Here is a 15,754-nt window from a genome sequence, read left to right on the forward strand (position 1 = left end):
GTACTAGTGGTTATTGAGACTATACTAGAAAGAAAGGCTTTCTGAAAGACACATTTTCTTTTCTTTTTCTGATGTAGATGTTTTACTTTCAAACGTGAGTTGTGTTATATGTAAAGTCGCAGCTTTGGATTTAATGGTACTGTACCCGGCAAAAGGTACATCATGTGAAGCACATATTTCACTTGAAAGAAGCCAGAGAAATAGAGAAATGAGAAGAAATGCATAGGGAGTGAGAACAGGAAACTAAATTAAGTAGGTTTTTTTTCTTAAATTTACCGAGGCCGCCATGTGTGTCTGTTGGTTGTGAGGGAGGGATAAATGCCATGCTGTTTGGCAGGGCCACAGTGCAACCAGCAGTTTATAATTAGAAAGTCGCTGGAAATAAGAACCGTGGCTGTCTTCCATGAGGAATTACATTTTCATTGCATTTTACTCCGCGTACTTTTCCTTACTCCTTCCTTTAACCTTCCTTGATTTTTCTCTCAGGGTCCAAAAGTGACGTGGAAAAGCAGGTATCATCACCAGAGCAAGAAGAAAGGCTCTCGCCCGTGAGCATTTCACATCTGCTGAGATGAGGGGGAGGAACACCGAGCCCCAAAGCTTCTGTGACATTTTTCCTCACCACCTTCGTGAAGAAAGTACAGAAGATTCTCAGATGAAAATAGCTCATTTGTGCTGTGGGGAATAGCCAAAAACCATTGCCCAACCAGTACTATTTTACCTGAAGAACTTCTGTGGGTTGCTCGATCAGGCGCATAACCCAACGAGGCAACCACTTTCAACTTTCAGTCGGGAGAGCCACACGTGAGGGGACACCACAAAACGCAACCATGCTTCCGGGCGTCAGATGATGAATGGACACTGAGGGGAACACGGGCTTTTTACCGGCCAGGCAGAGCCGAGCTTGGAGTATACATTCAAAGGAAACACAAACGAAAGACTTCGAAGACAGAAGAAGAGTTTCATGATTTTCACCGACACATATTCCGGAAGTGATAATGGAGGCCAAGGATAATAGGTAAACGAGCTCATGTTTTCAATTACGACAATTTGCACTGATATTTCAAGGTTTATTGGGTTTTCCCAAGTGAAACGTAGGTAGGCAAAAACAGGTGAAAGCTTTCTAGAGATGAAAGTGAATCAACTATAGGTACTTTAGTTCTAACTGGAATCACCTGTGTAAAAGTTCAAGCCAAGGGTTGAAAATCATTCCTTACCTTCGTCCAGATGGTTTTTGATTTTCTGTCTTCTGGTGTGGCTGCTGTAAGGGACAGTTGATTGGATCTACCCCGTTCTCTCCTTCTTCAAGTGTATATGTTAGTGCCTCTTACTGGCCATACGATTATTCAGAAAATGTTAAATAAAAAACTGTGAAGTACCTGAAATTTTATCAGATAACCCAGGAAAGAGAGAGAGAGAGGGAGAGAGAGAGGGAGCACAGTCTGCATTGACTTTGGGAACTATGATAACAACAAAATTCACTCCTTTCCTCAAATTTAATTGCTATTTTATGAGAACATATGCTTCTTTTGCAGGCTTGAGGATTTATGCAAAAATATAATATTTGTAATTACCCCTTAAATTTCCATGTATTCTTTTTTTTCTTAAGCATATAGCAAAACATTCTTTCATTGATTTTGAATGCTGTATTCAAACAGTTATGTTCAATAAATAAAATTTTCGTGCCACAGGGACCACGTAAGGCTTCACATCTTATAACCTAATGATATCTGTGGATGGAAGGCTTTTCCAAGTTGGCTTTCAAACTTGGCTTACCGTTGAAGAAGCCCAGTATTTGTTTTTCTCTTTCAAATTTTTCCAAAATAAAAATTCTTAAGTGTTTTATTCATTAGGCCGTGGAGGTAAGTGTAACTTTTTCAATAGTACTTGCCTTCTAGCAAATCAGGATTAATTTTGCGACTGCTTGTTACCTAAATATGTGAATGTACACACGAATTGAGACTACATCATGGTTTTGATTTTTATTGCCCAATTGGAATATCTGACTATTTTCTGAATTTTTTAATGTAATAAGAAGCCATGTAAGATGGATTTTCGGACCCTTACTGATACTAAATTGCTTAGACGTGAGAGAAATATACTTATGTATCACTGTACGTGTTTTCTCACAGTAGTTCTGACTTTTTTCTTTTTTTTTTTTCTTTTCTTTTAGTAGAGGGAGAGAGAGCGCGCGTGTGTGCAGGTGCACTCACGCACGCGCCTGCACACGTATGCCAGTGGGGGAGGGCTGGAGAGAGAGGGAGAGAGAATCTATTTATTTTTTTTATTTTTTTTAACGTTTATTTATTTTTGAGACAGAGAGAGACAGAGCATGAATGGGGGAGGGTCAGAGAGAGGGAGACACAGAATCCGAAACAGGCTCCAGGCTCTAAGCTGTCAGCACAGAGCCCGACGCGGGGCTCGAACTCACGGACCGGGAGATCATGACCTGAGCTGAAGTTGGATGCTCAACCGACTGAGCCACCCAGGCGCCCCGGGAGAGAGAATCTTAAGCAGGCTCTGTCCTCAGTGCAGAGCCTGATGCAGGGCTCGATCTTATCACTCTGTGATCATGACCTGAGTGGGAATCAAGAGTGGGTGCTTAACTGACTGAACCACCCAAGTGCCCCTCTTTTTTACCTTTTAAAGTGCTTCTGTATAATGTCTTCTTAGTTATGAAAGTCGTTGCCTTTCAAACTAAAGGTGAATTCATTTTCATTCAACTTACCAGTTGACTGATTGGTTAAAAATAATTTCATTTGTAAATTTATTTTATTTTTTTAATGTTTATTTATTTTTGAGAGAGAGAGAGACAGAGTGTGCATGGGAGAGGGGCAGAGAGAGAGGGAGATGCAGAATCCAAGGCAGGCTCCAGGTTCTGAGCTGTCCGCACAGAGCCCGATGTGGGGCTCGAACTCACAAACCAGGAGATCGTGACCTGAGCTGAAGTTGGACACTTAACTGTCTGAGCCCCCCACGCTCCCTTATAAGTTTATTTTAAAATAAAGCATTAATGCTGTACAGTTATACTGAAGTCCAACTTTTCAACAGTCATGATTGATTTGAAAGCATCTGACAGATGTTGAGAAAACAACATGTTCAATTGTCTTTGTAGTCATTGGCTGATAAATTCTATTTATAGCTAGCAAAAAGTATATTAACTTTGGGTATATCTTTGCAGATTATGTAGGCTTTGGGTGCTTTAGAATTTCCTCACAACTGATGTATTTATTTACTTGAAGCTTATTTACTTATTTACTTAAAGCCAAAATGTTGGGGGTGCCTGGGTGGCTCAGTCAGTTGAGCATCCGACCTCAGCTCAGGTCATGATCTCGTGGTTCGTGGGTTCGAGCCCCACGTCGGGATCTGTGCTGACAGCTCAGAGCCTGGAGCCTCCTTCGGATTCTGTGTCCCTCTCTGTCTCTCTCTCTCTGCTCTTTCCCCACTCACACTCTGTCTCTCTCTCTCAAAACTAAACATTAAAAAAAATTTTTTTTAAAGCCAAAACGTCAGTGACTGGATATAGCAACATGTATGAATACATAGAGTGGAGTACATGAGTTGAGGGTCAACATATCTATCTTAAGGTCATCTTTATAAGTACACACTTTTATTAAGGCATTTAAAACCTGTCTTATTAAGACCATTAAGCTATAAAACTTGATTGCCTGGTCTCCTTGTTCCTGGGGCAAGATAATTTTTAAAGCTGAAAAAGATCTAGTCTGGGCTTCTTGAGCTCTGGGGGTGGGGGGTTGTATCACGAATCCCCAGGGGTGTGTGTGTGTGTGTGTGTGTGTGTGTGTGTGTGGTGGGGGGTCATGCGGTCACAGTGTCGACAAGTCAGGCCCTTCCTAAGGTACTAGATTTATGTAAATGTTTTGGGAAAAGAAGTTAGTTACATTGTCTATCTAATAAGCAATATCAAGTGTTATGCTAAAATTAAGGCAGATGTATCGTTGAATGTGCCATATGAATATTTGAACTAAAAGTTGAGACTTGATCTCACTTGTTGAAGGCTACTTTGGGATTGGTTCTCTCTCTATTCCCGTCAGGAAGCTTCTGGAGCTTCAGTGTGTGACAGCGTAGAAGCAGATTCCAGGATACGGAAGGGTGGGCCCCATTTGGGGAAATTGCCCCCAATGATGCCTAGGAAACAATTCTAGTTACAATGTGCTAACGAGCTTGGCATCTTTGGTATTGATTCAGGCTAGTGGCGATGTCTGGGATCCTCTCTTATGGGTCTGACAGATGAGACACAGAAATTATGTGACTTGCTCAAACTCATAGGGTTGGTTAAAGAAAAATTTATTCTGACACTTGTTAAAATGGTAAGGAAGACTTTATTCAGGACTATTGAAAGAGATGTCAAGACCACTACAACAGGGGAGAGAGATTGGGCTCAAATCCAAATACGGCAATGGCGACTGGGGGCTTATAGCCAATGAGCAGAGTGAGCGGACCAGGGTATGGAAAATTAATAAGAGAAGATATCCAGTGTAGGGGGATTCTTGCTAAACCAACTTGACAGAATTCTTGCTGAAGGCAGGCCATGGTGACCGGGTATCAGGGGTAGGGGTTAAGGAATTTGGTTAAATATTGAGGGAAATCACATCTTAAGGGGAGGGAGATTTTTGCTAAACTGACTTAGTGGATTCTTGTTAAAACCGGGCTAGACAAGTCAAGGTCACAGCCCAAAGGCAAGTCCTCATTGAACAGAGGGCTCAGAGGAGCTTTTTTAAAGGTTGGTCAAGGAGAGAGCCCAGGTTCAAGCAAGCTCCGGACCAGTGTGACTAGACCTGCCTCTCCCAGCGTCTCCCAGGGTCTACCAAATGCAGCCACTTCCACATCTCACCTGGGGATTACAGGGCAGCACTGTCCATCAGGGTCCTTCAAACAAACCTCTGTTCTTAAAAGCATCCACTCGCCTAACGTGTATTGTACATTTATCATGTGCCGGGCACTTGGAATACATCAGGGAAAGAATTGTGACTCTTACATTCTAGCAAGGAAATGTGGACTTTGTGACTCTTACATTCTAGCAAGGAAAGAGGGAAAAGAAACAACAAATGCAATGCATGATTAAATTATATGCTATCTTCTATGACGGAACAAAAGGAACGCTAGGCCGGGACAAGGAGGTGTGAGTCTGAAGGGGTTGTATGAGAAGATGTGTCACAATTTTAAATAGGAAGGTCGGGACAGACCTCGTGGAGAAGGGTGAAATCTGAGCAAACACTTGAAGGAGGGGAGGCAATAATCACAAGCTATTTAGGGGAAGAAGGTTCCAGATAGGGGAACCCGTGCGAAGCCTCTAGGTGGGAGCTGCCTGGAATGTTCCAAGAATAAGGAGGTGACAGGCATGGAGTGAGGTGAATGATGGCCAGTTGATGATGTGGTTGAACAGGTAGCTGGGCACCAGGTCACTGTGAAGGAACTGGGAGTCCACTGCAGCGTTTTTAGAAGTGATGTGCTCTGATTTACGTGTTTAGAGGATCCCTCTAGCTGCTGCGTAGAGGGCCAGGTATAGAAGTGGGGAGACCCCATATGGGTTGCCGGAACAATGCAGGCGAGAGATGATGACGGCTCTCGGCGGGACAGAAGGGTGTTGGAGGCTCTTGCCTGATGGCTCCGTGGTGGTTCGTGCACGTGTTTGTCAGTGTCCTCGCCAAGGCTGCGAGAATATCCTTACCACGTTAAATACAATCAAGACGAGTATCGACAGCAACCTACTTAGGGTGGATGTTGCGCCATTTTTTCCCAAAGCAATCAGTCTCCTAATTCTCCAACCGACACTACCAAGAGTTAGCACAGACCCTACAGGTCTGGCCCCCCACTTCAGGGGCCAGACACAAGTGGGATCTCCAGGCTGCCCAACTACAAATTCAGGGATTCCCATGATGCCCTCCCTCAGGTTCAGCGTCTCAGTAGAACGACTCAGAACTCGGCACTTCACTCGCAAGTGACTCAGTCACAGCCAAGTGGAAGAGAAGCAGTGGACAAGACTTGGGGGGAAGGGGTGTGCAGAGTTTCCGGGCCCTCCCGTCAGCTTAGTGTGTTCACCCACCTGGAAGGTCCCTGAGCCTCGTTGTTTCGGGGGTTTTACTGAAGTTTGACTTGGTAAGCAAAATTGGTCAAGTCATCCGTGACCGAAGTCAATTTGCAGCCCCTCTCCCCTCCCTGGAGGTCGGGAGGGGGGGGTGGGCAGCTGAAAGTTCTAAACCGCGAATCACACGATTGGTTCTTGAACCTATGTAACAGTTCTGCCACAAGTGATCTCATTAGCATACACGAATGAGCCCTGTGGCTCAGGAAATTTCCAAGCTCTGTCCCAGGCCCAAGGAGACAAAAACCAAATGCATGTTTTGTTTTTTCCCCCTGGAACACACTAGGAGTAAGAAAAATTCAGATGGGAGAGTGGAGTCCAGTCTTCAGGAGAACAGACAAGGAAGCTGAGACCTAGTGTATGAAACGAAGCCGAGAAAGGAAAGAGCAGGTGGGCGGCGGAGGGCCAGGAAAACAAGCCAGACCTTGGCGTTCTCACGAGGGGGCAGGAGCAGACGCAGGCTTGAAGCCATGGGTCTAATGGCAGTGACCCCAACAAAGAGCCAGGGTTTTAGGAGTCCAAAGAAAGAACATGTGGCTTAGTCACTATTCCACACCTCCTCGGTTCCAGTAGTTCACGAGTATAAATAAGGTCAGTTAATATTTACATCCATATCTCCATGGCTCCAAGCCTTCACCTGTCTGATCAGACCTTAACCCCCCCCATGCTCCTCTTGTCTGTGTAAATTCTTCCCTGGCCGTGTCGGGGCCTCCTCAGGGTGGTGACGTCTTATACGGGCTCAGGAATGAATTTGCTCCCTTTCTTTCCTCTTGAGCCTCTCGGTCAAGGGGACTTGTCAAGGTCTCTGCGGCAGGTGCTTCTGTAAGACATTATCCCCTGTGGACACCTTGAGCCCCAAACGACTCTGAAACATGGGAACAGCGCAGTGAGGGGAGAGGAGTGGCTTCTCCTCAAGCCTGGGCTGATTTTGTTCTCTAAGGGGAAGCAGTGCTGTGTGGACTTAATCCAGTCCAACTTTTCATCAGCACTGTGCCTGAGTTTCCGTCCTCATAGGCTCAAAACCGGTCCCTTATGTATGAGCAGAGAGAGGAGGATGGGGCCTGTCCTGCCTCTTCTGTATCCTCTCTCTCTCTCTCTTTCTCTCTCTCTCTCTCTCTCTTCTCTTCTCTTCTCCTTAGATACCTCTGCACCCAAACAAAACAAACTCGGAACAGATATCCTTCCACCTCCTTTCAGAGAAAACAAATTGTGTAACGGAAAGAGTATTAACTCTTGAGTCAGACATATTTGGTTTGAGTGTCAGCTTTGATATTTACAGTTACATGGCCTTGAGTACGTTACTTTTTCTTAGTATGGTGATCATAGTGCCTACAATGTTAGAAGTCACGAGCGTAAGACACTTAGCGTAGCATGGGACCCAGAATGCCCAAGAAAAGTTAACGCTTGTTACGATTACTTCTATTAAGCAACAAAAATTCAATGGGGGTAATTTAAAAGATCAAATTCACGAATCAGGCGGCATCCCACGTAGCAAATAGAAAGGAGGTCTAGAAAAGGAAAGGTTTTTGAAGGCAGAGACGGAGTGGAAAAAGAGAAGTTATTAGCGAAGAATGCATTGGTGTAGGCAAGGTCACCCTCCTAAGGAGAGTGGACGGGGTCTATCCGCATATTTGCTAGCGCTGAGCGGAAATTCCCTGTTGACTGGTTAAAGGTTACATTTCGGAGGCGGGTGAGACTGCAGTTGGGTTAGGTATTAAGTCTTGGTTTGCTGATGTGATGCTCTTAACATAAGTGAGCCCGTTTGGGCCCGGGGTTTTCTTTCTAACTCTCCGTTATCCAGAAAGTCGCATGACATCTAGCCCTCCGCGACGGCTTCTGCCATCACACAGCTGTCACAGGAGTTGTGCTGCCTCCTGCCCTCCTGACCCAAGGAGCCGTCGGAAGCCGGTCTGTCCTACCCCTCGAGGTCGGTTGCAGGGATTTTCCTTCTTGCCACTACCATCCCCTCGGTGTGTCCGCGTGTGTCCCCAGGGTCTGCCTGGGGAGGGGCTTCTCCAGTGTCTTTGGCCATCCAATGGGAAACACAAGACGCAAGAGGCGGGGGCGGGGGGCAGAATCCTGGTGGAGACCACACGGTACCTTTAGGGAGAGCATCATCATCGGGAGGCCGCGGAGGACGAGACAGGTGGCGGCCGTCACCGAGCGGTGACGAAACGGCCAGCATGGTTTCCCTGAGGTTTCCATTTTGCTGGCTCCCGGGGGAGGGCGACCTCAGCCTGCATGTGCGGCTCTAAGCCCTTCCGTGCGGTACTTGCAGCCTAGTGCCTGATCTGCGGCTGATCCGGAGCTGTCAGCTTCAGAGCAGTAAGAAATCCATCGCCAGGGGCGCCTGGGTGGCTCCGTCTGGTAAGCGGCCGACTTCGGCTCGGGTCACCATCTCGCGGTCCGGGAGCTCGAGCCCCGCGTCGGGCTCTGGGCTGACGGCTCAGAGCCTGGAGCCTGCTTCCGATCCTGTGTCTCCCTCTCTCTCTGCCCCTCCCCTGTTCATGCCCTGTCTCTCTCTGTCTCAAAAATAAATAAACGTTAAAAAAAAAAAATTAAAAAAAAAAAAAAACGAAATCCATCGCCAGTGAGCAAGGGGAGGAATCTGGGGAGGGAAGGAGGGACAGACATACTCAGGAATGGTCTGCAGGGGCTCCCTGCCAGCCAGGCACGCTGCTGCTTCTCAGAATAGTAAGTCGGATTCACCTTCTCCTTCGTGGACGGAATAGGCAATCACGCTCTGGTGAGCGCTCTATCAGACGGGGTCCCCGCAGTCAGCTTAGGATAAGCCAAGGGTTTACATGCAGTGGTGAAAAGGAACAGGCAAATGCCGAGGAACCTGACGGCCGAGGCACTGTTACCTCCCGAGGCCAGGGGGACCAGGGCGGAAACGGTTGCCTGAACCTTGAAGGACAAGGAGCAACGTCCCTTGAGAGGTGACCTTTAGTTGAAAGACACCGTCAGGCCGTGGGGTGAGGATGTGGGATGGGTGTTGGGGGAATGGGTTCTCTGACGTCACTCTCGCGTTGACCCTCCTGTTGGTGGACTCAGCCTGCGGCGAAAGTGCCCTGAGGCTCTGTGGATGTGGTCCCGACCAGGTGAGCCAAGTGGAGAGTGGACGTGAGAGGCAGAGGCCATTCGGTGTAGGTGGAATGGAGCCTGGGCCTTCACCCTCTTTACCCGTGATTGGCAGAAGTCGTGTGCCTGGCCCTCGGACCCCCCCTCAAAATATATTATCCCGAAAACTCTTCAGCACCCGTAGAGGTAGAAGACACCATTGCGATGAACACCCACACGCTCATTACGTGGATTGAATACTTACTGACGTTCTGCTGAATTTGTTCCTTCCCCTCTTTCTCTTTACTTCGGCACGTTAGAGCCAGTTCTGCCCTCTGTTTTGTGTCGGTCCCCACGGCAAGGCCCCGGCGGGTGCGGCTGTGTGGTGGCCCTTCTCAAACTGCAGGGGTCACCCCGAAAGAGCCCTCGAGGCTTCTCCACTCCAGGCAGGTGCGTTTGGAAGGTGGGAGTTCTGTGGGTGGTGCCAGAGGAAGTTCCCTGCGATCCCCCAGAGGGATCGGGAAGGAGAGGGGGGGCATTAACAGAGATGGAAATACGTTCGTTATTTAACGTTTGTAGGCATTGGAATCGTCACCCTTTATTTTTAATTTTTTTTTTACATTTATTTTATTTTTGAGAGACAGAGAGAGACAGAGCACGAGTGGGGAGGGGCAGAGAGAGAGGGAGACACAGAACCCGAAGCAGGCTCCAGGCTCCGAGCTGTCAGCACAGAGCCCGCCGCGGGGCTCGAACTCACGGACTGTGAGATCGTGACCTGAGCCGAAGTCATACGCTCAACCGACTGAGACACCCAGGTGTCCCGGAATCATCACCCTTTAAACACTGCTTAAGAAGGTACTCTTCGCTGAAAAATCAACTGGTAGATCTTTCTTGAGAAGAATATAGAGTTAATTTATTACCCAGCATAAGACACTAGGGTTTTATTTATTTTTTTATTTTTAAAAGATTTTTTTTAATGTTTATTTATTTTTGAGAGAGCGAGAGACAAGTGGGGGAGGGGCAGAGAGAGAGGGAGACACAGAATCCGAAGCAGGCTCCAGGCTCTGAGCTGTCAGCACAGAGCCGGTCATGGGGCTCGAACCCACGAACTGTGAGATTGTGGCCTGAGCTGAAGTCAGACGCTTAACCAACTGAGCCACCTGGGCACCCCAAGACACTAGGGTTTTAAATAATCTCATTTACTGACTCTCTTAAGGGGACAAAAATGTCATTTGGAAATGATAACTTAGAGTCAAATTGAAGATATATGTATATATATCTTAAATTTTATTTTATTATTTATTTATTTATGTATTTATTTATTTATTTATTTATTTTATATATCTTAAATTTTAATTAAACAGTAGGAAAAATGCTCTATATATGAATTCTTGACATAAATTATTCTGGTTTTTCTAATTTATTATGATTGAAAGCCACAGCCATAAGAAAAACAGTGCAGACAGAAACATTAATTCTTTTCAGAGCCATACACAATCGGAAGCCTACAGCGGCTTCTAGACCAAGTAACAGGTTCTATATAAAATCTCTTATAGAATGAATAGGAAAAAAATCCCTTGAAAGATCTTCTAAAATATGAAAAACAGAAAAGCTGTATAAAAGTGGTTCTATATTATTGGGACCTCCGGCATAGGTAGGCATGGCCAAACAACTTGACATTTAAAAAAATTTGTTTAAAGTTCATTTATTTATGGTGAGAGAGCAAGTAGGGTAGAGGCGAGAGAGAGAGGGGAGAGAGAGAGACTCCCAAGCAAGCTCTGCCCCGTCGGCACAGAGCACGATGTGAGGCTCGAACTCATGAACGGTGAGATCATGACCTGAGCTGAAATCAAGAGTCAGACCCTTAACCGACTGAGCCCCCCAGGCGCCCCATGACATTCTGACATAAAAGTAAATTGCTCCCTTCTCCCCAAAAGAATTAAAGGAACTGCCCCTTGCCATGTTGCAAGGAAATGGTGACTAAATGCAGAATCCAAGGAAGAGTTCAGACACTGTAATTTATCCCTTCTTTCCACCTGCATGCAGAAGAACAAAGCAAACGTGTTCTTCAAAGAGAAGGATGCATTCCAGACCCCTTGTACATGTCTACTGTCTTGTTTTCCTTTTTTTTTTTTTCTAATGAGGGAAGGCTTAGCTTAAAACTCCGGTTGAGTTATAGGAGAGGACAGGTTTTCAAGGACAACACGTGCTTTGCAGACATCGTATTAAGTGCAGAGGCAAATGATCGTTTCTCTCTGCCCACTGACCAGTCACCGTAAAAGGCAAACATATCTCCATTTTGCTGCATAGCGGTGCCTATCGTCATACTCTGTGGATCCATAGGTCACGTCACAGTAAGAGCTTATTACAAACCCTTATTTCCAATTCTGAAACAGGCAATTGTTAGTTTGCTTTTTGGAAGTAAGTGCCTCCAAGTTATGTCATCAGTTTACCTAAACTTATTTAGCGACGTCTGCTCCAAGGGTTAAGGTTCTTTAGTTCATGCCCGTCATGGGTAAAGTGGATTCTCCATGAATTAAGTTGTCTTCTGAACCTCCTGCATCCAGTCGGTCGACTGTTGAAGCCACGCCTAGGGTTGGTGGCTGATTTCTACCGTAAGGTCATTAAAGCGGAATAACTAACATTGTTTAATTTAATATCTTTCTCGTGGGTAGTCATCTATTACAAAATGGAAGTTTTCAAATTCATTATTCTCACACTTGAAAAGACTTTTTAAGCTTGAGGAAGTTTAGGTCTTAGGAACAAATTCAGTTGCAAGGACTTAGTAAGGAATTACGTACTTGAACTTCATGGCCCACCGAGGGTCTTCTGCTCCAGAGGTCCTCCCCAGCGGCTTCGTCACCAGATCTCAGATCATCATCCTACACGAGCAGATGGTACTTTCACGTGTAAATGGATTGGTATCACCTATATATTAAGACAAAAACGAAATGTTTAGTGGTGCCTCGCTGGCTCAGTTGGTAGAGCATGAGACTCTTGATCTTGGGGTCATGAGTTCAAGGCCCACATTGGGCACAGAGTGTACTTTAAAGTGTATGGGGCAAGCAGAGCAATCAGTTGATGTGTGACAAGACTTCTAGCTCCTGAAGGAAGCCCTTAGTACAGGAAGTGACCAGTAAATGCTCACAGCATTGACCACAAACATTTTTTAGACTCCGCACAAATGCCAATAACTCCTTACCGTCTGATCTTCCATAGGCTGAGTCCCAACTTCCCTTTGGCCCTGTTGCTTTTCTTTTCTCTTTTTGAATCATTGCTTTCCCCCAACTTCTGTGTCGTGAAGGAGTGTACCTCTCCCCAAGCTGTGAGAAACTGTTATGGAGTTTGCGATGAAAGGTTAGACCAGCTCCTAGTTTTTTCTGGTGCCACGTATTAATATCTGTCCGTTAAGAGGAGTATTACAGAAAAGAAAAAAAAAAGATAAGAACAACCCACTTTTCTTCCAGTTCTTGCTTTGTATGGAGGTGGGGAAGTGCCTCTAGGGAATGGTCATGAGCAACCAAGTATATGAAAACTCGGGCTCCCTGTTTTCAGCCGTGAATGTTGTGGGACATGGAACGACACGGGAGAGGTTGTGAGCGAGAGGCGTTTCCATAGTTTATGAATAAAGACAATCCATTCCTCCTCCAGTCACCCATACATGAAAGTTAAGTGCTAACGATGTTCAAGAAGACAGAGGTTTCTTCTCATCGGCTCCGCTAGAGGAAGCCTCCTGCTCTGCTGGCTGGGCATTGACGGACGGGTAGGGTCTGGGTAGTCGTGATCATCAGGTTCTTCCCATCTCTCAAGTGTTTTATAGCTGTCTCCTAAAATGTGAAGGAGTGTTTCCAACGTCCCCCGTTCACGCACTTAACAGCTTCAATATAAGATCAGTGCTTCCCCGATGCACGGTCCGAGTCTAAGGTTCTGGCTCTTCATCAGCCGTTCAGAGAAAGATCTTGCAATTGCCCAGCTTACCTTCGTCGGTCCTCACTCACTCCATAAGCACTGGCTGGATTGTGTGCCAGTCTCTGGGGGGGTGAATGAGGGATACTGACACCAGCTTTCTGTTCTTAAAAGGTTCCTGGTCTCCAGAGTGGGACGCAGCCATGTAAGTATACGGTATTAAAACTATTATAAGAGAATAAGAAAGGGCCCGAAAGCCTTATTTGTCATGGCCCCATTCCTGTTTTTCCTTAGGCAGTGTTGGGTCGAGAGGGAAAAGTTTCACAACTGGAAGGGCATTTGAGCTGGGCCACCAAGGGTGGGTACTGAGTTTAAGAGGCAGGGAGGAGGCAGATGCTGTGGGAGGAAACAGAATGTGCGAGAAACGTGCGAAAACAAGTACAAAGACGTGAACGTGCCTGCAGCGTTCTTGGTGGTGGGGTTGGGGGGGGGATGTTCAGGAAGGAGGGGAGGGGACAAGGCTAGAAAGTGAGCCTGTCTTTGAAGCATTTGACCTTGATCATGCGGGTAACTTGAAGTACTGAACATCATTATGGAGGGGAGAGGCTTTGTCATACTCCATTCTAGAATAACTCAATGGCACTGTGAAGGATTGACTGAAGGGAAAGGATTTGGGGCAGTGAGGAAAGTTAGGGCCCTGACCTCATGGTCTGAGCAAGAGAGAGGAAAGCCCAAACTAATATGAACACCAGGAAGGAACGGATTCAAAGATAGCTAGTGTGATGGGGCACTCAGACGTAGCAGCTGATTGGACGCGTAGGTGCAGGGTTTGCAGAGAATAAGCAATATTTCCTTTTTGGAATATTTGTCTTATATTTACGATATCTGCAGGTTATTTACTCAAAAAAGGAAAATGTTTAGAAAACAAGAAGGTGACCAAAGACTTAAAAGACAAACACACATAAAATTTTAATTACCAATGCAATTAAAAATACATTTCCTGGGGCGCCTGGGTGGCTCCGTCGGTTAAGCATCCGACTTCAGCTCAGGTCATGATCTTGCAGTTTGCGGGTTCGAGCCCCACGTCGGGCTCTGTGCTGACAACTCAGAGCCTGGAGCCTGCTTCAGATTCTGTGTCTCCCTCTCCCTCTGCCTCTCCCCCACTCATGCTCTGTCTACCCTTTCTCTCAAAAATAAACATTAAAAAATTAAAAAAAATACGTCTTCTGAACCATATTCAATTGCCCTAAATAGTTTTCTAATTGATGAGTTTTATATGTCAGTTACTTAGCCATTATATTTATAAAGAGGATGTAAATAGTGAGCAATCATTTGGTTTGTTTTGGATGAACTTAAGTTCCGATTTGGGTGGCTTCTGAAAAAAAATGTACATTTGAATATTATCTATGCTTTCCTTATTTAAAAATTTTGTCCTTGGTACTTAAGAAATATTCACTTTTATAAGCAGTGAGTAAGCAGACATCTTCATTTTTCCAGCGTCTAACAATTTAATTCATCCAACGAGATCCTATCAAGAGAAAATTTGAAATGGTTTGGGAAATGAGCAAAATGTAGAATTTTAATAGATGAAGCTTCTATTGGATTGTAGCGCTCGTGTAAAATTCAGTTGTTTTGTTTTTTAATGGATTCACTGTCACTGTCCTTAAACAACTCCCTTGACCTATTTCTAACTAGCATTTTCTTTGTGTCCCCTCCAGTAGAGGCTTCCTGCCAGCCGCTATAATTGTTCCCTAAGACAGCATGTGTGTGCGGCCATTTATAAACCCTCTGGGTGAGGAAGACTGTCCAGGCTCTCCTCTTTTACTATAAAGCAAAGGGAAAAAAATACAGTCTTCCTTCTCACAAATTCACAGATGTGTGGTTTCTAAGTTATGGCATTGGCTTTGCACAGAGATAAAATAATTCACCCTTTGAACTCCTCATTGGCCATACCACTCTGAGCCCAGATGTTTAGGAATGGGATTCATAAGAACGTGTTTTTTTGTTTTTCAAAATCTTTAGTGAATATAAACAGGAAGTAGTCAAAATAAAATAGGCCAAAAATCAATAAGATTTCCATTTATGTTTCATAAATAAACTGTTTCTCACGTACTTATGACTACAGGATGTTAGTTTAATCGAATTATGTTCGGGATTCTATTTGAGATACCATTCAATAAAGCGGAGTGTGTTTTAAATGACTAACTGAAAGGACGTAGTTAATTTGTAAAATCTCCCCTTTTTGGCCGAATGTCTATATCTTCATTGTGTAATTCATGCTTGTAAATTTATGTTTAGAATTGTTCCCCCGTGTGTATGTGTGAGAGCTAACACGCGCCTACATCTGGCCAGCCTGTAAAATTGCCATCTGTTTGAAATACAAGACTGTGATCAGCTCTTAGAAGAGAACCTAGGGGCCCCCGGGTGGCTCAGTTGGTTGAACGTCCAACTTCAGCTCAGGTCATGATCTCACAGCTCAGCCTGTGAGTTCGAGCCTGGCATTGGGCTCTCTGCTGTCAGCATGGATTCCACTTCGGATCCTCTGTCACCCTCTCTTTTTGCCCCTCCCCCGTGCTTTCTCTCTCTCTCAAAAATAAAGAAACTTTTTTTTTTTTTTTTTTTTTTTTTTTAAAGAAGAGAACCTAGGACCTTGAGGTCTCCAGGGCATGCTGATCATGCACGGTT

At 45.3% G+C, this 15,754-nt stretch overlaps 1 protein-coding gene across 3 annotated transcripts in view; it reads left to right on the forward strand.

Annotated features, from left to right (window-relative positions):
- The window catches only part of SACS (sacsin molecular chaperone), an 85,621-nt gene that overhangs the window by 13,663 nt on the left and 56,204 nt on the right, over positions 1-15,754 (forward strand). For all 3 annotated transcript variants that reach the window (XM_086715173.1, XM_086715180.1, XM_086715176.1), the window contains exon 2: positions 487-1,018. In XM_086715173.1, coding sequence (XP_086571299.1) covers positions 999-1,018 — 20 coding nt within the window. In that variant the 5' untranslated portion in view covers positions 487-998. The remainder of the gene's footprint in view (positions 1-486; positions 1,019-15,754) is intronic.

Source organism: Puma concolor, chromosome A1 (genome assembly GCF_028749965.1).
Source record: "Puma concolor isolate L17-30 chromosome A1, mPumCon1.1.hap2, whole genome shotgun sequence".
Classification (NCBI taxonomy): domain Eukaryota; kingdom Metazoa; phylum Chordata; class Mammalia; order Carnivora; family Felidae; genus Puma; species Puma concolor.